This window comes from Argentina silus (assembly GCF_951799395.1).
Source record: "Argentina silus genome assembly, chromosome: 6".
Taxonomy (NCBI): domain Eukaryota; kingdom Metazoa; phylum Chordata; class Actinopteri; order Argentiniformes; family Argentinidae; genus Argentina; species Argentina silus.
Genome location: NC_139660.1, coordinates 20334891 through 20357928, shown reverse-complemented (window position 1 = coordinate 20357928; position 23038 = coordinate 20334891). Strand labels below are relative to the sequence as shown.

Sequence of the window (23038 nt, the reverse complement as noted above, 5' to 3'; positions counted from 1 at the left end):
TCTGCAGTCAGCACAGATACTCGTTTGCCAGGTCGACCGTAGGGTAATGCATGAGACGGAGCATGCAAATCGGATTAACTCTAATGGCATGTCGAAAGGAAACGATGAGGTTATATTACTGTTCGACTGTAGGTAACGATCAAATATGAAACACAAAAAGACAAAAGTAAAAATGGAGAAGAAAAGGAGCAAATGCAATCAAATGTTCCTCAGAAAATCACTTGCAAAGCAGAGAACATTAAGCAGAGTGAAATCACATGCTTGGATTGCATCCATATATATTGGAAAATAAAAGCACCAACAGTAAATACATAGATTTTGAGCTCCCATACTAGAACATTATGTACTGTCAAGGGAAATGACAATAAACCATAATTGTGACAAGAAAATTACAAAGACATGAATATTTATAAAATTGTTGATCTTTATTTAAACCACAACTACAGTGCCCACCATAAATGCACAACATAGCTAGTGGGTATAGACTGCTACGGTAAAAAAAAAACTGGACAATATCAATTTTCAATTACAATTCTGTTTCTAAGGGGGGGAAAAGAGCCTTTTGATTTAGACCACCCCTTGTTAAGAGACTCCAGTCAAATCTTATAACAAACAACTACAGATGTGAGGACTGCCAGACAGATCCCAGTACACATACCAGTCCAGATATACAGCAACAGGTCACAGGAAAGCCATATAAATCTCAAAAAAAAAAAAAAAAAATCATGCTGAAGACTTATTGGAAACCGGGTAAGGGAAAACAATGAACAAACAAAATAAAACATAGAAAACTTCCTAAAAAGGTGACCTTGAGTCCTAAAAATCTGGTGAAGTTTCAACTTCATTAGATAACCTTGATAGAAATGTCACATTTTAACGCCTGTGTACTAGACTAGACCACGTTCAAGGAAGTCCACGTAAGAATATGTACAATAGAGAAGGTTGTCATCACAACAGTCTTCTCCCCCCCTCAGGCATACATATCCTCACGGTCGGCGTTGTAGATCTCGCCCTCCTGCAAGGACGCGAAGTTGAGGAAGTGCGAAGGCCGGTGGACCTCGTGGTAGAACTCCTTGGGGTTGGACAGCTGCAGGTCGTACTTCATGTTGGGGTCATGGCGAACACCTAGAGAGGGGCGGGAGAAAGGTAGCACGTGTTAACAGACTTGTTGGCAAACACACTTTAATTTTAGTGAACACATAAGGCACTAATTTGTAGTTTATAAGGGTTTGCTTTCTACCCAGTCCCTTGAGACACACCCCCCCCCCTTCCCAGAGGCAAGGTTGGCTAGCCAGTAATCCCAAGGTTCCTGGTTCAATCCCCGGATTGGAGGGATGCTGAAGTCACATCTAACTGGCCAGTTTCTAAATGACTTACAACATGAGAATAAGTAAACACTGAATAAATGGCTAGTAATACCCCAAAATTGCCCAATTATTAGAATCAGTGCCTTATAAGTGTTCCCCATTCTAAAGTGTAACCACACACTGTAACCTAATTTGCTTGAGACATTTTCCTCATGAATCCTGTGATGTAAAAACCAAACATTACCACAGGCTGAATTTCACGGTTTTAAACACACCGAGATTTCAAAACACTGATAAGGTGAGGTTAGCCATGATATCATTTGCCCCACTGAATACAATGTTTATAGTGATGGGGCTTTTCAGTAGTTATCCATTGGGCATAATGAGGATATTACTCTCATAGCCAGTGGCATCACACTGTGACCATGATAAGTGTCACATGACCAGCTGCTTTAGCATTGTGTACAAAACATCTTCAGATGTTCAGGGACGTGTTAATCCAGCTGCACCGTTTAACTTAGTGTCCTGCCTGAACTGAATCCTTCATTGAATCCTCCTAGTTCAAATTATGTTAGACCATCCACAATTCCACAGATAATGAGCCAAAGTCATGTGGGCCTGTGAAGCAGGTTCCAGGTTATCATTACATTAACTGTAAATAGTGAAAATGCTAAAAATATATATCGGTATGTAATGCAATAGTACAGTAATAGAGTATTTGTTGCAAATGTGTGCTCCGTCCTGTAATTTTTATTGAACCTTTATTTAAATCTGAGAGTCAGTTACATTGAGGCCAATTCTTCTACAAGGAAACCCTGTGAATGACAGGTTAACCTGGTTGGAAAGAGTTCAAAGAAAATAAAAGAATTAAACAAATGACACGCCTGCCATCTGTACTCACCCATGAAGTTGTAGTTCCAGGAGACCTGTCCTGGCACCATGAAGAAGCCCAGGAAGCGATCCGACAGGAGCATCTGCACCCTCTCGTAGTGCGAGGGCAGGTAGCCTTTGGGGTTGTTGCCCTTGTCTGTGTTCTGTCTGCCCCACTCGTATCCGCTGGGCGTCAGCTTGTACGCCGTCAGAGTGCAAGACCCCGGGGTGAAGCTGCGAATCAAGTTGTTGACACGCTAGTGAGCATGGACGGACAGGCAACTTGAATGCCATGTTAACAAGGTAGTTAGAAATTACAGAGTGACGTGAGTTTGTGTGGCCATGGAAACGGGGTGGACAGTTGGGAACAAGTCATTCATTCATTCACTGTCAACTGACAGGCATACGTAAACATATTACAAACAGATAGGTTTGTCTATCTCAGCCAGCCCGACAGGTGAGGACCTACTTTTATGTTGTGGAAAGCACTTTGTATGAAAGAACTTTATCAAAAGTGCTACTAAAACATTTGTTATCAGAACTGTACCTGCAAGTGATGATGATGGTCTTCTCGCCGTCCCATGCAGGGTTGTCAGCCATGATCTTGGCATGGGAGGTGACGTCCTGGGGGGAGAGCTGGGGGGACTCGTTGGGCTGAGTGTGGATCCACCCCAGAGGCTCCATCTCCTATGGGGTGAGGGAAGGGGAGAGGAGGTGAGTCCCGAGGGGACAGAGTGTAGCAGTGACCTGTCCTTCACCATGGCTACAGCAAGCTCTGTGTAAGCCCCTAACAACAACACAAGGACTATCTAGAGAACTAAGCCATGGTAGATGGTAGAAATCGGAGGACAGGCTCATTCTAATACACGCTTGATACCATTCCATTCATTACAATGAGCCTGTCCTACGATTTCTACTTCCACTGAGAACTGAGCCATGGTGGAAGGTTGATGTCTTGTACAGATTCGAAAGCCGTGAAGCTCTATCTGAGACTTGAACTGTGCATGATGTGTGTCGTGCATACGTATGTCTCACCTTGAGGTACTCGTGTCCAGGCAGCTGGTTGGGCAGGTGAACAGTCTGGTGCGTCCCCCACTGGGGAACCATGACGATGCAGCGGATCTCCTTCACCTGAGGGTTGTCAGGGGGGCTGGTGCCGTACAGGTACCCCGCAATCTGGACACAGAGAGAGGGACACAAGGCGTTAAAACACACGGTCACACACACACAATAATAACTATAATGCTAGACAGCTGCTGAGGAAGTTATAACTGTGTTATAACAGGCCATAGGATAGCACACTGACCTGGGCACGCAGGTCGGAGATGCAGATGAACTTCTTGAGGACGTTCTTGGGCAGGATGTAGGTGTAACCCGTCTCCTTGATGTCATCAGAGGACACGTAGATGTGATTGGTCCTCAGGTGCAGGTTGGCAGCAGAGATGGCCCTGGAGGGGAAGGAGCAATCAAACGGGAGGTTGTAATTCAGTTAACCATTAGCCATAGTCAACAAGAGAGATCATAGTTCTCTTTTCTATTCATACCCTCTGCAACCATGACCCTTAACTTTCATTCTGTTAGCAATAATCCTAAAGCGCAGTGTTTGAACTGAGTTATATTACAGTTTCTATGACTGATTCAAGGGTATGTGGAGCTGAACTATTTATTATTGTCTGAACTACTGTACAAAATGATACGCATCATATTTTTGCTGTCATATCGTATGACAGAGTTGGGGTAAAGACTTTTTTAAGCCTTCATACACAATAAAACTTAAAACCTTACCGGACCCTCCATTCGGTCTTGGAGGAGAAGGTCTGAGTCTCGTAGTTGGAGGTGGTGGAGGTGATGATCTCGTCTCCATGCTTGTTGACGGTGCGCGTCTGCGTGGCCGTCAGCTGAGACTGCTCCTTGGTCTGCTTCTCGATCTCGGCGATCTGCTGCCGCTGCTGAGACGGCGCCGAGATCTCCATACCCAGGATGATGTCACGGATCTCCGACTGGGTCAGAGACGCCACGTTCACGCTAGGGAGGGCAGAGGGAAAAAGTCAGACTTGGGACAGCGAAGTGGGGTGCTGGCCTGGGGTGAGGGTTTGTTTGTTGTCATGGTGTTTTCAATGCCACTGTGCCAAGCCGACATTATGAAGGATGAGGTAGTGCGGTGTGCAGTGAAGCGCCTACCCAAGTTCCATAAAGTTTGATTCTGTTTCATTCTTTAACGCTAACATTCCACTCCCCTTAGCTCACTAATTGCCAAATAATTACAGAACACTCACCACAGAGTGCCAAGGGTTTTGTGGTATTTACCCTGACTGGCTACAAAATGAAGCATCATAATTTATGCATTTTTGGTAAATAAAGTCACCCTTGGCACTCCAGAATGTTGACAACTTTATTCACCAGTGGCACTAAATTAGTTAAACTAGACCCCAGAAGGCGATCCCACTCACTTGTTCTTCTTTCCGTAGTCAGCCAGGATGAGGTCCTTGAGCTGCACCTCCACCTTGATCCACTCCTCGTCCGTCAGGGTGGGCCAGATGTGGTGGGGCTCCGTGATGGTGGTCTTGTCAGGCTTCAGGATCACCTTGGCCCGGTCGTTGTTCACGTGGAGGGCCCTCAGGATCAGGATGAGACGGGAGAATGCCTAGAGAACACACACACGTCAAAGAGGGGTATAACAACAAAAACTCCATTGATGAAAACTGATCCCGGGAGTATTGCCCGATGCATGGTTCGAATAACAGCGTGGGTACATAAAGTGTCACATAAATCTAACCCCAATAGTCATTGGGCTCCCCACCCCCAGGACTGTTGAGGGCCATGTTGAAGGCCAGTAGAAGGACTGGAGTCAGTGTGTAGTCAGTGCCCCGGTCCCATGTTGAGGGCCAGGGTGTAGTCAGTGCCCTGGCCCCATGTGCAAGGACTAAGGTGAACTCACGGTGTAGGAGGAGATGGTCTTGAGCCAATCATCGTACAGGTTGAAGAGGACCATCTGGGGCTCGGTGGCCTTGAGGATCAGATCTCCAAACTTCTCCACCTTCAGACAGGCCTGGAAGGGCAGCTGCAGCTCCGAACCCTTGATCACGATGTTGGGGAAGTCCAGCAAGTGGACCTGGGAAAGGAGAAGGAGAAGGCATGGACAGACAGAAATTACAATGTTGTTAGTCAAGGGTGAATTTCAATACAGCTACCATTGTTGCTTAAAGGGGAGGTTTATCCGAAGAGAGATATCTTGAAACTTTTTTGGTGAATGTGTTGATTGTCAAATGAAAACAAATCCACTGGATTACAAGGTAACATTCTGTTTTAAACCATCCAATCCTTTCAGATCTACACTATCTAGGAGGTTGTTCATGGATAGGGCCATGGTAGAGTTAGTGTGTTGAGTCTCACCTCGAGGGGGTCCAACATGCCCTTCCTGGTGACGATGATCTGTTTGGGCTGCTCCTCCACCGGGAGGGAGCGAATCAGGGCAGCCACCTCCTCAGCTGTCTTCCACTTGGCCAGCTACAGGGAGAGAGGGAGAAATAGAGTGGTGAGGATGTTGATCACACCCATCTTATTCCAATGTAAGATTAAAGTAAATTCATCACTGTTATCACATCATGTGATAACTGAAATTGTTCTATATCTCAAATACAGATCTGGTAAAACAACTGAACATTTCAAGAGAGGCTGGTGGAGGCAGAAATCAGAGGACAGGCTCATTGTAATGCATGTAATGGAATGAGGAATGGTATGAAACATTCCTCATTCCATGCATTACAATGAGCCCATCCTACGATTTCTACCTCCACCAACCTCCCCTGGAACCGTTCTGTTTTGCAGATCACCAGCAGGTTTAAATGAGATGTGTGTCACTATGTCACTTGGGAAGCTAAGCAGACATGCGTGGCATGTTTTTGATTGTCTTTCCAAGGCAGTGGAGACGGACCTGTCCCAGACGTTTCTGTCCGGCCCACACAGAGGTGTGGATGATCTTGAGGAAGAGCTGGCCGGTCCTGGGGTTGAAGATGAAGATGGCCCCGTTGATGGGCTTGGTGGTCAAGTTACCCTCAAAGGTCTGGAGGTAGAGAGGGGGTATATTATTAGTTTATAGCATTAGTACATTATGGTATTCTTGACAGAACAGAAAGCCTTGTGAAGACTATTGAGATGCGACCTCTGAGCATGCAATGGGTAGAACAAATCCCTCTGTGTTTTCTATATGATGTACAGTGTGTTCGAGACCTTGGTAAAAATGCACAATAAACTTGAAACTCGTTAAAACGCAAAATCATCTCACCTTGTGGATGGTGACACGGTAGACGTTGGTGTCGTCCACGAACCAGATGATCTGATTGGAGAAGAGCTCTCCATAATTCTGGGAGGAGAGGTAGGGCTCAGTGGGTTCGGAGGAGTACAGCTGCAGGCCCTTGCGGATGCGTTCCCTCAGGACGTACAGCGCAGGGTTGGCCTTCATGATCTTAGCCATGGCCTGCTGGATCAGAGGCTTGCCTCCAGGGAACCAGTTACCGTAACCACTGCAGAGACATGGGGGAATGTTTCACTTCACAGGGAATCGGATATAGGGTTTCCCCCACAACCCCTTCAACATGTCTTCTGCTCACAACACACATCTATACAAGTCTAGTTAGATAAGAGCATCTGTTCAGTGGAGGTAGAATGCATGAAATGTAATGAGGAATGGTATCAAACATGTGATTGCATTACAATGAGCCTGTCCTAGGATTCTGCCTCCATTGCATCTGGTAAAACTCTACATGTAACTAAGAGCAAACAAGTAACTGTTAAATGACCCTGTATGTCTTCACATGCGTGACAAACACATTAACAGCCTTTTGCCATTTGCACGTGGGCGTGACAATCCAATCCAATATATGACAACGCTAACACATTAGAAACTTTCACCATCCATTGCCATGCAGACATTAGCTGGGCATGCTAACCGCATGGCTGTGCTAACTGCTAACCTGTGGAGGTTGTAGGCCAGGTCGATGGCGATGAGCACCCCCGTGGGGGAGGGGTAGATACTCATGTTGTCAGTGGTGTAGTCCAGGAACTTGGCACGGGCATAGCGCTCGATGTCGTGGGAGTCGTAGTCTCCCCAGCGGAGCTGGATGTCGATCCAGTACTTCTGGGTGGTGGTGCTGTCCATCACATCCCTGAGGAGAAAGAAAGAAAGACAGAGAGGTTAGTCTTTGGTGAACAACATTCTTATTTTCTATTTCATCTCAGTCATGTAGGTTGACTGATAACATCTCTAAACTTAAGTTGAGATTGTTTAACGGCTCACAATATCATTCAATACTAAAAAAAAAAAATCTGAAAGACTTTGGCTCAGGTAAAGAATGTGTGGAAGAGACGGTGTCGTACTTGGAGTCAGCAAGCAGAGAGGGGCGCGAGACGTTCCACTTGTAGGAGGCGAAGAGGAGGATGTCAGCGCAGGAGGAGTTCATCTTGTAGGACTTCCTGGGATGAATAGTCTCCTTCTGTACAGTCTCAATCTCCAGAGCATCAAGCTCCTGGTCAAACACCTGAACACGCACACAGAGGAAACTCATTAGGGAGTGTGTGGGCAAGCTTGTGTGTGTAAGAGAATGTGTGTTGTTATTATCATCACATACCGAAGCATACTGTTCACATGCTGACTGATCACTAATGGAATTAAATCAGTGGAGGTTGGTGGAGGTAGAAATCGGAGGACAGGCTTATTGTAATGCATGGAATGGAATGAGGAATTGTATCACAGATGTTTGATACCCCTCCTCATTCCATTCCACGCATTATAATGCGCCCACCCTCCGATTTCTACCTCCACCATCCTCCACTGAATTAAACACATTTCATGCCACAGCTAGAGAAGGCCATCTAGTCGTCTACCTGACAGAGATCCATGACGATGCTCTCGTGGATCTTCTGCCACAAGTGAGCCCTGAAGATCTGGATCAGAGAGATCTTCAGTGTGGGGATCTTGCCGTGCATGAAGATGCCTGTCAGATCCAGCTGCACCTGGAAACCCACGTATACCTGCACAGGACCAAGCACAGAGAGGGTGTGTGAGTTAGTGTGTGTGTGTGTGTATGGCCCAAGGAACATGTCCATAAAAGAAGTCAAGCAAAAATGTAACATGACAACTTACATCTAGTCTACATTTCAATATCCATACATTAGCATATCATTTATAATGCATGGCACTGTGCTTCATTTTAAGTGGCACAAAAAGGTGTAGACATTGGAACATAGTCCATAGGCCTAGTAGTCTCTAAACATAGTCCATAGGCCTAGTCTGGGTCCTCTGTACTCACGTTGGCCCTGTTGATAGTGGGGGACCACCAGAGGGTGAAGCGACGGTTGGGGATCTGGTTCAGACCGGACCTCTGGGCATTAGTCAGCTTCTTCCACTTCATGGACTCCTCAAAGCCACTGGCTTTCTCCCTGTGGTGGACATGGAGGTGTTATGGGGTTAATGGTTGACAGAAGAACCTCTCGGAACTGTTTACCACATTAATACAAGTGACCCAGAAACACTCACTCTAGCCAAGTCCAAACACAGAGCTAAGTCCTAACCAGAGGAGGCTGGTGGAGGGAGAATTTGGAGGACAGGCTTATTGTAATGCATGGAATGAAATGAGGAATAGTATTGTGTGTTTGATACCATTATGCATTACAATGAGCCATCCTCTGATTTCTACCTCCACCAGCCTCCCCTGGTCCTAACGCTCCACCAGAGTTCCATCACTTAGCACCACCAACAACCAAAGGCTAAAAAAGGGTAGCATTTTGGGAGTTTTGTAAGACTTTAAGAGGCTAGGCAGAGGTGCACTCTGGGACATGAGACTATGTATCCTCACCAGAAGAGACCCTCCCAGGTGGGGAAGTATGTCCCCTTGAAGAGCGTGTGCTCCAGGATGCCCTCCACACCTCCCAGGGCCTGGATCATGTCGGTCCTGTAGTTGTTCAGGTTCCACAGCTTCCCGTCGTGCCTCTGGTGGGTCCACCAGAACGGGTTCTGCTTCAGCACCTACAGAGGAACACAGAGGACGGTACTGAACACATTCATAACTGTATCTCTAATGATGCCAACAGAGCAGCCTTTTTTTTTATGTGTGTGGCACTTCAACACTTTGGAGTCAACTGTACAATATAGAAATGTCCCTTATTCCATACCAGCATCATATGACAGACACATGAGGCTAGGTGAGTCAGAATAAGGATTAGCTAACGGTTTAGCGTATATAAAGAAAGCAGATAATGTGAGCAAAAACATAAAAAATGATGAAATAGGCGATAAGTGCATCATCATCATCATAACACATTGTGTGTGTGTGTGTTAGTGTTACCTGGTACTGTTTGAAGTCTGTCCTGACCCTCCAGCCCTTGTCGTAGGCCAAAGTGTGTCTGTCCTTCTGGAAGAGGGTGTTGATGCGGGGAATACCTCTGTCCCATGAGTCCTCCAAGTCCTCCAGGGTCAGACGCCTGGGGAAGAAAACACACATATTAACTCTCGTAATACCAAATTGGAAACCCACAGACAGAGACGGACAGAGAGACACACACACAGTTTTTCACGAGGCTTGGGTTTACTGTACCTGTTCTGTGCAATAGCCTCCTGCCTCTTGAGGGCGTACTCAGCCCAGACTCTCTGGGAGTCGATGAACTCACTCTCCCAGGGCTGGATGTAGCGGTAGAGGTTAGGAATTAGCTGGTCCTCCTCGTGACTCATCCCAGAGCGGAAATGGGTGATGCCCACGTCAGTCTGCTTGGACCACCTGAAGGGGAGAGTGGCAGGACATGGAGGGTCAAAGAAAATTATGCCAATCTGGGGTCGCGAGACAAATAAAGTTGGGGAACCCCTGGTCTAGGGAGTAGAGGTTGTCTCAGGACACGGCCAGTAGATCAGTCTCTTACCGGAGGTCCGACTGGGGGATGAGGACGTGGCCCATGGAGAGCATGCCCAGCCCCCCCAGCTCCTTGGGGGTGTAGAACACCACGGGAGGGAAGCGACTGGGCATCTTGGAGTTCAGGCCGATCTTGATACGGGTCTGGATCTTGTTCTCACACTTGACCAGCAGGTCCAGCAGCTCCTGGGTGTTGACCACAGCCTCGCGGAAGTATGTCATCAGGCCGATCAGAGCAGTGTTCCACTTGTTCACGATCTGCGGGAGAGGAGGAGAGAAAAGTGGATGGTTAATGAAGAGAAACTATTAGTTTCATTCAATTCATGTGTTTTTAGCTTGGCTTGCTTTTTGGGGATCTATGGTTCAGTGTTAGTTCATATTGTTTGCATTGTATTTACTGTTTATATTGTTGAGTATTGTTCTTAGTGCTTTTAGAATTGTCTTTGTAAAAAAGAGCTATACAAATTTGATTTGAACATTTGACAGTAGAGTTGAGCACGCTCCACTCTCATTGGTCGGAGGACGGTACCTTGGTGAAGGTGGTGGAGCCGGAGGCCATGAGGATCTGCCGGACTCTGTTGTGGAACCGCTGCATGGACTCATCATCCACACGCAGGAAACACTGGGCCGTCCTCTCTTTGGTCACCTACACACAGGCACACACATTAGACAGTGTTCTACAGCGAAAGGACTGATCAAGTCCCCCCGCCTTTGGTCCTTGTCCGTGGTTGATCATCTCTCACCTCATTCTGTAGGTTCCACACCCCGTCCTTGTGGGTAAACTCCTCGTAGCTGGTGCGGCACTTGGGCAGGATGCGGCACTCGAAGCCGCACATGTTGAAGAGCAGGTTGGGGTTGTCCTTGCTGTAGACGGACACAAAGCTGTTCTCCCACTGTACCGTGGTCACCGAGCGAGGCAGGCGGTTCTTGATGTCCCAGAACACAGCACGACCCCTGGAGGGTTAGAGACAGAGAGAACTGTTATTTCACAAAAATAAGGGCACCGTTCAAATCTAGTGTTAGAGAGGAGAAAAAAGCTATTGCGCTGAAATGGAGACCAGTGAGACCAGGTGGGGTAGGAGACCAGTGAGACCAGGTGGGGTAGGAGAGACACTCACAGGTTGACGTCGTGTTTCATCAGTCTCATCCTGGCGTCACGGGGCCAGCACTTCTTGTTGTTGTAGCCCACGATGTTCTCGTTGTTGGGGTCCGGGTGTTCCGTTAGATACCTCTGGATCAGGTCTCTGGCCTCGTCAGCTGTAAACCTGGAGGATGGAAAATACATATATATATATATTTCATTCACCTTTCATTATACCAGGTTATTATTTCAATTCAATACAATTTTATCCCCTTGGTGCAAACTGTTTTAGGGACTTAAGCAGAGAGTGTATACAACACAGAGACAGTATAACACCCCCAAGGTGCTGTGTGTATTTGTTGCTGCTGACCTGAAGAAGATGTGGATACGATCGATGTAGCGACAGTAGAGGCGGATGGGGTGGGCGCTCTCAGTGACTGTGTCCTGGAAGCTGAGGAAGTCATTGGGCATCTGGGGGGGTCCGGCCATCTCGCTGGCCCGGTGCAGGCCCAGCACCAGAAGGTCCATGACCAGGCCGTAGTACTGCACGATGAAGGAGGCGAACTGAAGCCCCCGGATGATGCCGTACGAGTTGGTGTGGTTCATGTCCTGGGAGACGCAAAACAATGGAAAAAAAACATTTAAAATGTTGTATACAAAACAGGACGGAGTCCTGGAAAACCAACAAACCTATAGTTCACAACATAACATAAAAAAGAGGTTCAGTTCAAACGCTATGAATAAAGTGGTCCATGTTGGTGAGTCCAGGATATACGCCTCACCTTGTAGTTGATGACCACGTTGTTCTTGGCGGTCATGTAGTCAGCAATGTTGTGGTCCACGATGAGGCGCAGCAGTCTGTTGAGCAGCGTCAAGTCGATCTTCTCGTACATCTTCTCGTAGCGAGACTCCAGCATCACGTTGCACTCGCCCTCGCTCGTCTCCCACACGTCCTGCAGGTTGTTGATGCCTGGCAGACAAGAGCACACACAAGAGTCTGACATGAGGGTCTGAATACTTATGTACTTGAGGTATTTCTGTATTTCAATTTTAATAAATTTACTGAAACTTCTAAAAAACCTGTTTTCGCTTTGTCATTCTGGGGTATTGTGTGTGAATTGATGGCAAATTCGTTTAATTTAATCCATTATAAATTGAGTCTATAACACAACAAAATGTGGAAAAAATTAAGGGGTCTGAATACTTTCCAAAGGTACTGTATGTATTGTATTGCAATGTTTTGCAATGGTATACCAATAGAGTCGTGATCTTGATGTCCATGCCAATACCCTGCCCTAATGTGGCTATTTACAGGGATATCCAGGCGCAACTGAAATGTCAACATCACCCTGTTCTCACCTTGGCACCACTTGTAGACGAGCAGTGGAGGGGGCTCTGTGTCGGCGGGCTTGATCCAGGGGGGGAAGAGGCGGCGCTTGTCGGCCTCGTACCACAGGTACTGGTCCAGGTAGGCGTCTGTGATCTTCTCCAGGGGCTCCACGTCGTACACAGGCACCAGGTGGCTGTACAGATCCATGAACTCAATCCCCACCTAGACAGAGAGGAGGCATGGACACAGTGGAGGCTGCTTCAGATGGGTGGAGTGGACAAGTGAACAAGTGCCTTGTTCAAAATGGCTACTTTTCAGAGCATAAGTTTATCTTGAGACATTGATTTCAAACCTAATTCTGTTTGTCTACAAATGGTTGATTGAGAGCCCAGTAAGACAGGTTTTAACTGTGAATGAAATGTCGAGAGCAGCTTTCATTTAGATTACAAAAAATTAAGAGTAGTGGGTGAAATGCCCTGAGTATAGAGTTGGGACATGGCCTGACCTCTTTGAAGGCTCTCTGGGTGAGGAGGTGACGTTTGATCCTGGACAAGGCCTCGTGGGGGTTGTCGTAGGCCTGCTCGATCAGTCCCAACTCCTCTCGCTGGGACTGGTTCAACCTGGACTTCACACTGAGGGGAGGAACACACAACCAGACAATCACTACCTCAACTGGCTGTCTCTCCAGCTATCAGTTTTTTTTGTTGCTGTTTTTCTTTCTTTCTCCAATACACAGGACTTTTTTTTTTAAACACACATTCCATTGAAAATCAAGCTAACACAGAAAACAACTCAACAATTAGTCAATTTATAAATCTTCACCAACAGATATACTGTCACTTCATGTAGTCATCTCCTTATAAATGCTCTAGCTTAGGACAGTGAATGGAGATATCTGGAACCAGTAAACCGAACTGCAACTGGTAAAGTGCACTTAAGTGTTCCTAAATGGAGTTCGCATTTATCCAATGTGAACTTATCAGGAGTCGACTGTATAGTACAACATACAAATGTCCCCTGTTCCAATTCAGCATCATATGACAGACATATGAGGCTAGGAGAGTTAGAACAAGGAGATATTGTGCCACGCCTAGGAAAGGAGACTGTCACTGTCAACACAGCTCCCATGTTAACGTGGACGAGCTATCTGTTTTTCTTGCATATCTAAAGAAAGCCGATCATGCGAGTAAGAGCATTAAAAAAGTGCATCACCACAACGCATTTCTAGATACTCACATTTCTAGATTCTCACTGATCATAATCCCTCAACCTAAACAAGCCACCTGGGGAGTGTCATCTCACCCCCAGCAGATAGGGGGCAGTGACCTGTGTTACCTGTAGGCCTCCTTGAGCCTCTCCAGGGCCAGGATGAGCAGCTTGGTGTCGTGTTTATACGACAGCGGGGGGAAGGGGATGGGGGAGAAGCGCCTGCTCTCCAGCCAGTGGACGGTGGTGGTGTAGATGGCCACAGCCTCCTCAGCTGTGATGTAGGGACCGTCCTGGAGGGAAACCAACCAATCAGATGTCACATCTCAGCACTTCCCAAACATAGGCCATATTGATTAGTTTTATATTTCTTTAAATCCATATTGCTCTTAGTTCTTATTATTCCTCTAACTGTCTCTGACTTCCTTTTTGTATTTATTTGTTGCTTTGTTATCGTTCTCTCTGTTGTGTCATTTAACAGTTATTCTTCACACTCTGTACAAATGAAAAGCACTTGACATGAAATGTATTGTTATTATTAAGACCAGGGGAGGCTGATGGGAAGTAAAAATCAGAGGACGGGCTCAATGCTATACCATTCCTTATTCTATTCCATGTATTACAATGCACCTGTCTTCCGATGTCTACCTCCACCAGCCTCCACAGATTAAGACAGTGGTGGTGTGTGTACCTTCAGGTAGTTGTGCTGCCTCTCCTGCTCAGCCTTCAGGTACAGACGGGTCAGCCTTCCCAGGTTCTTCTTGCACACGGTCTTGTCCACGGTGGCGCCTCGTCTGATTCGCTCCCTGTTGTAGTGGGCCGTGTTGGTCCACCAATCGGCTTTGGCCTTCACGTAGCGCAGAATCATGTTCTCGATGGGTGTGGGCAAGCCTGGGACCTTGAGAGACAAGCAAAAGGTCAAAAAGTTGTCAACAATGTTGTAATATTCACTAATAAGCAACAAACAGATTGATACTTTGAAGCAGACTGCCATTTCAAACATTATTAAAGGTGGATATGACGTTACGAAAATAGAGCAACTTCCATCCAAGATATTGTAGTGAATAAGAGTATTGACTTGTTTCACTAATCTTCCAACATAAGATGGCAGAGCGCATTAATGGACCATTAATGTCCATTTATAAATCTTTGCCAAAAGATAACAGATATACTTCCACTGCATGTAGATGGCACTTAATAAATGCACTAACTTAGGACAGTGAATGGAGATATCTGGAAAGAGTAAACTGAATTGCAACTGGTAAAGTGCACTTAAGTGTTGCTCCGCTAATTTTACTATGACATCATATCCTAGAATCTACCTTTAAGATAAGCAATGCCTGTAACTGCCAGCAGTGAATACAGCGGACAAAGCATAACCTTCAGGCAGGAGAAAGAAGCCATTTGAGAGATCCTCACCTTCCAGGGGATGTTGGCCTTCCAGCACCTCCAGGACTCACTGAGGTGCTGCAGGATGGTCCTGGCCTTGTTCTGCTTGATGCCCTCGGGCATCATGTCCAGGATGTCGTGCATCACCGCGGCACGGAGCTCCAGGTCGAAGTGGGACTCCACACGCTGCTTGGTCACCGTCTTGGCCACACCCTTGGAGTGACGGCCTGTTCAGGGGAACACCAGGGCAGCGTGTCATCATACCGTCAGTCACTGACTCTCACAGCCAACACATCGCCTTAGTTCTTAGAGCTTCTGGCAGAATTTACATTTAAATGTTTTAAAATTACTAGAAAAATGTTGGATAATGATGTCTCGGTATTCTTTATACTTCACATTTGTGCGGCAAAGATACCATATAGGTGAAGTGAAGTAGCAGAAAAGCCAGTGTGCTCCAAGTTGACCCTTTCTAAGTTTTTTTTATTACCTCTGAGAATCTACAGCGTGCTAGCATTTTTCAAACAGAGATGATGGGGTGGTGTTTACCTTCAAACTGGCGGGCCAGCAGGTTGCCGAGCCATCTCTCCAGCAGGGGGGTGATGCCCCGCATGAAGAACAGCCACACCCTCCATCCTGGAGCCCAGAAGCCACAGCCTGGACCCTTCCCCACCGGCCCCTGTCAAACATGCAAACACACATCTTTAACCACAACGGTCAAAATAATCCTGATCATAGTTTTAAAACACTGCCATGCAGGAAGTATACAGAATGTTACTGACAGGTTTTACTCACAAAATAAATACAAAAAAGTGTTGAATAACATCATAGGGTATTCAATCGTTGCGTGTGAGAGAGGTGGTGTGTGTGTGGGGTTCTCCAAAGAATGTAAGAGTGGCGCTACGCCACGCTGTGAACTTGTCAGCACCACTATGTAAACATTTCAAGGCAAATTACCCACAGGCCACAAGATTCCTCAACTGACCCCCAGCCCTCGATTTGATATTCAACTATATCTTTAGTAATGATAGTTACGACATTGTTGATCGTCAATGACACATTTTGACATGAATAAACAGGAGTCAGGTTTTGATAATGCAATCCAGCACCACGCTGTTCAAAAATCCTGGGGAGAACCCTGGGGTGTTTGTGTGTACACTCACGGTGTTGAAGCGGTAGTAGATGAGGTGCTTCAGGTCCTTGCACATGCGGATCTGTCTCATCAGCTTGTACTTGTAGCGGTACATGCCCGTCAGCTGGCCCACGTGGGCGAAGATGTACTGCAGCCCATCGGACAGCTGGGGGGGGGAATCAAATGTATTTGTATAGCACTTTATACGAACACAATTGTCTCAAAGTGCTTTACAACAAGAGCAATACAAACAATAAATACAAGCAATATGAACTAAGGTAAGAGCCATTTGTGTGTGTGTGTGTATGTGTGTATCATACGTGTGTGTGTGTCTCACCTGGAAGGCGTCAACGTTGCCCAGCCTGTACTGTACGTGGCTGTCCACCACCAGCTTACTGAGGCGCAGCACCTCTCTGCACAGATGGAAGGCATTCCCGAACCGGGACTTCTTACGCTCCTGAGGAAGAGAGACACAGATGTTGGTAAACAGAGAATGAGCCTCACAAGACATCCATCACAACATTGATATACAATTAACTCAAACAAAGTGAGAACGGCATCCACTTTATAGCACAGGACTTTCAGATTCAGTCTTTCTTGAGACTTAAGTCAGATCAGACAAAAAGGTTTGCACACTGTAGCTTGCTCCAGGTTGTCAAAGTGAAACAAAGAAAAAAGAAAGAAATCAAGCACACTGCCTTTCTTGCTACTTGTTTACCTTGGTGGTGAGGGTCTTGACGGGCTTCAGGTTGAAGTTGTAGTCCAGATGCAGGTAGTTGAGGTTCTTGCGGTGGATGAGCAGGTTCAGCATGTTGTAGCCCTGTCTGCACACCTGCAGGCCCACCTCCACCCAGTCCAGCTTGGTCGACTGGAAGAACTTGGTGGCTTTGAAGGAGCGGAACAGGTACCTGTAGAGGCGGGGACAGCAGGCTTGTCAGAGGGTTCAGTGTCAAGTGTACACTTTATTATATTGTTGGCCAGCTGGAGTGTAGGGAAGGATACCATGTTGCATTCAGGGTTTAGCATAGATTTTACAATAACATCATCCATACATCCTAGATCTACCATGACCAGTGGCAATGGGGCTTAACACAGGGTTCCCTACACATTCTCCAATCCAAAATTCTAGACCGGCAGTTTCAGAGATGCTCGGTTGATTTGTGTTTCAGCACATCTGTCAAAAATGCACGGTGTAGCGTGATCAGCTTCATGACCACTGTCAAATATAAAATAGGCGCACACTACGTAATGTCATAACGTAGATCTGTGTAAACTATCATTATTGTTTTGTTTAAATATTTAATACAATTCTGGACTTTGGTAAAAATATGGCATAGGTCTGGAATCACAGATGTCTTTTTCAGAGTATGTCAATATTGTTTTATGCTTTTCATTAATTTTCCATATCTGGAAATCAGTAGGCCCTCATGTAACAGAGAGTCTGGAGCTCATGTTGATGCTGCCGCTACTCACCTCTTCTTCTGGGCCTTGGGTGGTCTGTGTTTCAGGGCATTGAGTACGTAGTACTTGAGCAACTTCTGGTAGGATACACGCACCTTCACAGGCTGCCCAGCCGGGCAGTGTTCGCGATACCTGCAAAGGAGAGAGCGGGACGAGCTCACTGGTTATATTTTCATTGAATATCTATAATTAATCTCTTGTGGGTTACAATACCAGCTCAAAGACAAGACAGTATCCACAGATAATACAGACTAGGTGATTTCACATCTCTGGTGTTTTTATGAGATTTCATAAGGGGGGGGTAAACAAAATCTCCAGTTATAACAACATTCAAGTAACGTTCTAGTAGCATCTCCTCACCAGTTCTTGATGAGGGGGATGTCGATGGCACGCCTGGTCCTGCCAGAGCGCAGGTTGAAGGGGCGTGGTGCCCAGAGCAGAGCGATGCCATTGGCTGTGTTGTCCGTGTAGAGGGGCGTGTCCTTCAGGAAGGGCTCCACGTACTCCGGCAGCTCAAACTCCTCGTCGTCGTCAGGAAGCGGCTCCTGGCTCTGTGTGTGTGTGTGAGAGGTTGGGAAAAAAGTGTGAGAGGGCAGACACAACAAGAGCAGACTACGCCAACAGCTAGCAGACTACGCCACACAACAGACTACGGCACATTAGCACAGAGGCTTTCGTTCCTTTCATAATATACATTTGTCCAGTTCTAATTTCTCTGTTCAAAGATGTTTGAATGGAGAGGGACCAACTGCAGGTGCAGCCAGTAATACAACTCCTCATTCATTTCAATGTTCCTCCGGTTCTTACGCACTTGCAAGCAAACCAATGCAAGTGCGCCTTTGTGGGAGGGTAAGTTAGGTTGAAAGGGACTGCTACAGTATCTCAAGAGTTTACCGTTAATAGTCTAAATAGTCTAAAGTTCCTCTCCTTGCCACCTCCTCTTCCCCAACACTGATCTGGCAGAGATGGACAGGTCAAAGCAAAACCCCTGACAGTTGAAGACTATGGTAGCCAATCATTTATTGTTAGATCAGTGCAAATAAGGAAGATGAGTCAAGGAGGGGAAGCCACGACAGACCCTCTCTACAACAGGGCTTTAACATGGACCTGGGCCAGGCTTACCTTGACTGAGTGTCTGTGGGAGATGGGGTTGATCAGAGGGTCAAAGTAGAACGCTGGCAGATCAGGATCCTCTGTCTTGATGAACACCACGTTGGGGGTGTGGTACCTGCAGGGAAACCAGTCAGGATTAGTCACATCTCCAACACTGGTACCCCAATACTGGGAGCTGGGTAAATTGGCCTTTGTTTTTTGTGCCCCGAATACCTGGAATAACCTTCAAAACGTACTCAAACTAGATTTGAGACCATCAGGCGGTTCAAGACCTTGATAAAGGATCTGTCATTTGAGTAATGTACGTGTCTTGATTGATTACACTGCGTAAATTGTATGTAATTGTTTAATGTTGGCTAATGTATTGTTTGTAGTAGGCTGAAGTAATGCATTCATTGCATCATTTTAATGTAATGTATTTTAATGTAAACAGGGCTCCCCTGGAAGAGAGACCTTGGTCTCAGTGGGACACTGCTGTATAAATAAAGGTTTATAGATAACAATAATCTCCTCACATGGCATCTATGAATAGAGAGCAACCCAGAGAAGGGCTGTAGAAGGACTCACCAGGTGAGGTGGACGTGGTGTGGCAGGTTGTTGTACAGGTAGGGGAAGGCGATCTTGTACTCCGTCCTGATCGGTTGTCTGATGATGATTTTGTTGATGTCATTGAACTCGTTCCAGTCTTCGTCCCTGTGGATGGTTAGAGAGGACATCGTTAGCGAAGACAGTGGGTGACAATTTATATCAAGATATCCAAATAATAGTATACCAACACTGTAATTACTCTAGTAGCACTGCATCAACAGTGCTACTATCAACATGCATAGCAACACGATAATCACATGGCACATGCCATTGGGTAAATAGTCACTATACCACTTCTGTATTAACTAGACAAACCAATCAAGACCAGCACTGTGCAATTAGAATATGTAACAATGACAAGTATTTCAATACCAGTGCAATTATATACACAGCACTGTTGAAAGGTAGCTCGTGCACATGACAAACTTTGATTTGATTTCAATACAATGTTGTTAATACAAAGTAAACACAGAAGTTCGACAGAGACGGGGTGCTCTTACTGGAGGTTGATGTCCCTGACGAGAGGCTCAAACTTGGGGCCTCCAGGGATGGCCATGTTGAGGGCCTTGGAGGTGAAGAAAGCCTTGAGGTCAAACAGGTAGAAGTAGTTGTAGTCCACCAGGTCGGTGAGCAGCTGGTTGGCCAGACGGTACAGCGTGGACATCATGGGCAGGGTGAACTGCCAGCGCCGGTACGTCGTTCCATTCACGTATCTGAAAGGAAGAGATACAGGATTACGCTGGTGCGAAGGAAATGGATACGCCTTCTTGTCTAGTCTTACAGAGCACACCAAGTTCTAATGGACTCATACCCTGCTCCATGTAAATACAGACATCACACCAGCTCTTTCCAGAGAGAAATCTGACGTTCAGTAAGAACAAAAAAACAAAAGGCCAACACCATGATCAACACTAGCACAGAGGCTTTCGTTCCTTTCATAACATATATTTGTCCAGTTCTAATTTCTCTGTTCAAAGCTGTTTGAATGGAGAGGGACCAACTGCAGGTGCAGCCAGTAATACAACTCCTCATTCATTTCAATGTTCCTCCGGTTCTTACGCACTTGCAAGCAAACCAATGCAAGTGCGCCTTTGTGGGAGGGTAAGTTAGGTTGAAAGACAGCGATCTCAATCGTCTATAGTTACTTAAGTTCCTCTTCTGCCGCCTCCACCCCCCCTACACTGATCTGAGAGAAATTAACTAGTGAAAAACTTCATACAGGCGACTTCTGAAACCTGGTTCACATTCAGTACGCAAAAAATCAACGGGCGAAACATCTTTGAAACAGGGGAGGCACTACATTAACTCCAATGACTCTGCTGTTTTTAATTTGCTACCAAGCCCCACCACGCCGGTTGTGCCTGACTTACTTGGTGTTGTCCTTGAGGGGCTGGTGCTCGTAGAGCCAGTCGGCCACAGGAGAGTCCTCCTCGGCGTCCAGCTCCATCTGGATGGCCTCCAGGGGCTCCACGTCCAGGATGTTGTCAGCGTAGTCCAGTGGCGGCTCCTCGTCGTCGAAGGGCGGGAAGCGCATGCGCTTGAAGTGCCGCCGGTCCCTCTTTTCGCGACGCATCATAATCCACATAGCACTGCGTGGGGAGCAGGGGAGAGAGGAGAAGGACATAGTGTCACTAGCTAAACAGGATTTTGACACTGGATAGATATACCAAGAGTTGCGTCTTGCGCTTCCTTTGGTGTAAAGGGGCTTCGCTAACATCTGCTTCTTTTGATCAATGCAATGAAACCAAATGTGCATGTACACCATGTTCTCTCTACAAACAACAGAAAGACATCCAGTCTTCTCACATATTTAAACTGTGACAGTACGGTAGCTACAGACAAGGAGCACTAGAAAGGCCAAGCTTTCTCACCCCCACTGGGCGATGTAGACGGGCTCTATGACCCAGGGGATCTCGTTGACGAAGGAGATGGCCCCTGTGATGTGGTAGAGCACAGGCACATCTCGGATCTGCTCCCAGGGCATAGGCATGTTCTCCAACAACTTCAGCACCGCATGAGGCATATACTTCAGGGCACTGCACATCACACACAGGGGGAAAGGGAGAACAGACAGAGCGAGCAAGGTTAGTATTAGTATTGGCCTTTTTCTAAAATGGAGGGAAACATCACTCACACACTGTCTCCATGAGTCCTGCAACACCCAAGCAGCAATCCAATACTCACATTATAAACAATAAAATCAGAAATTGACATTAATTTAAGTCTTCCCTGCAATCATAATCTAACGGGAGGCACGTGTTTGCTTACCCGAGGTACACTCTCTTGTCGTGGCGAAACTTCCTGTTGGTCATGTCACCGTGGTCCCGGATGATTTTACGGACATGTTCTGGCGGCATGTCCTCCTTCTGGGCATCAACAAACCCAAACTTTCTCTTCTCTGAGTAGCGCTTCGCCTGCAACTGCTGCCATTTTCTAGCTTCAGGGGTTAGGAGAGAACAAATGTGTTTGAAGGACATTTTTATATGAACTCAATCAAGCAATTTTCAACGTATACCATTATGCATTTACTTTCATCAATTAAAGTTTCTGTCGAGTGGAACCCACCTTTCTCTTGCAGTTTTTCCTCAGACATGTAGTCTGGAACCTGGGATGGAGGGGGGATACCTGGTGGCATTCCACCAGGTACCCCTCGGTACTGGAAGGCAGCTGCCATGGTGGCTTACAACTGTAAATACAAGAAAATGTATGATGATGGGGTTTCTTGTAATGGACTCTATACATGTCTATAATCTATAATGCAAATGAAAAAAGTTGCATCCACTATATGGTCCACCTGGGGTGTGTTTGCTGAAACAAGTGCTCAAGTGAACGTTGTCATTTTAGAAAGAATGCATCCAATATGCAGTTGGAGCTATATCTATCACACTACTTCAATTTGCACAAACTGCGCACTAAAGGAGTTTAGTGCTGCCTAAATTACGTAGTTATTAGCTAGCTACTTCTACGCAGTCAGAACTAGCATTTAGTACATTGCAAATGTCGGGTATGGCTAATACGTCGGGTATGGCTAACACGTTCAATGAAAAAATAAATGTTATGTTCTAAATAAGTGCCCTCACACCACAAGAAAATAACAATTAGCAAATGTCAATGCGATGTGTTAACTTTTAGCATATATCCTTTTCAAAACGAATACATCATTGCGACTGGAAAGTTCAGTTTCAACTAGATTCAAGAATTCGACGGATCCCGCTCGTATTGCACGCAGTGTGCCGTTTTACACAAATCGTCTAAAAGTGCACAGGAGCATACACAATCCTGTCCATTGGATACATCAAACACGATTTTACAGAATTACTTTGATTACCTAATTTACATGAAGTTGGTGTGGCGTAAACGTTAGTTTGCTACCACGTTAGCTTGCTAGCTGCGTTTATGAGGAAGGCCCCATCATGAAAGTGCAGCTAATATCCATGCTAGCGTGTTAGCTACCGGGCTCAATCACAAAACAGGAATAACATCATTATTACAGCCGTCGTGCAAACCTTACCTCCTCCACTTCCACGGCAACTGCTTTGCGTTGAAATAAGCCTGGGTTCGTCGCGATTATACCAACATTTCTCTAAAAAAAAGTCGAGTAACTTTCCCCTGCTTTCACGTTTTGTCTTCCTTCTGGCCAAACCACGCACTCTGAACGACAAC

General features: G+C 46.2%; 1 protein-coding gene across 1 annotated transcript; it reads right to left on the bottom strand.

The window, feature by feature from the left end:
• Positions 1 to 404: 404 nt before the first annotated feature.
• On the bottom strand, positions 405 to 23024 carry prpf8 (pre-mRNA processing factor 8). Its single transcript, XM_083671182.1, has 43 exons — positions 22887 to 23024; positions 21941 to 22061; positions 21644 to 21812; positions 21247 to 21411; positions 20746 to 20964; positions 19876 to 20088; positions 19355 to 19480; positions 18797 to 18902; positions 18035 to 18225; positions 17687 to 17806; positions 16932 to 17121; positions 16551 to 16670; positions 16245 to 16379; positions 15631 to 15760; positions 15115 to 15311; positions 14387 to 14593; positions 13825 to 13988; positions 12995 to 13121; positions 12519 to 12711; positions 11942 to 12129; positions 11530 to 11768; positions 11197 to 11343; positions 10822 to 11032; positions 10608 to 10724; positions 10089 to 10336; positions 9770 to 9949; positions 9521 to 9656; positions 9032 to 9201; positions 8486 to 8615; positions 8061 to 8207; positions 7554 to 7714; positions 7151 to 7342; positions 6463 to 6700; positions 6112 to 6240; positions 5571 to 5684; positions 5116 to 5289; positions 4628 to 4821; positions 3963 to 4202; positions 3484 to 3625; positions 3213 to 3353; positions 2725 to 2864; positions 2209 to 2411; positions 405 to 1125 (listed from the first exon to the last, which is right to left on the bottom strand). The coding sequence occupies exons 2-43, from the start codon at positions 22047 to 22049 to the stop codon at positions 971 to 973; spliced, it is 7017 nt and encodes a 2338-aa protein (XP_083527308.1). The 5' UTR covers positions 22050 to 22061; positions 22887 to 23024; the 3' UTR covers positions 405 to 970.
• Positions 23025 to 23038: the final 14 nt, after the last annotated feature.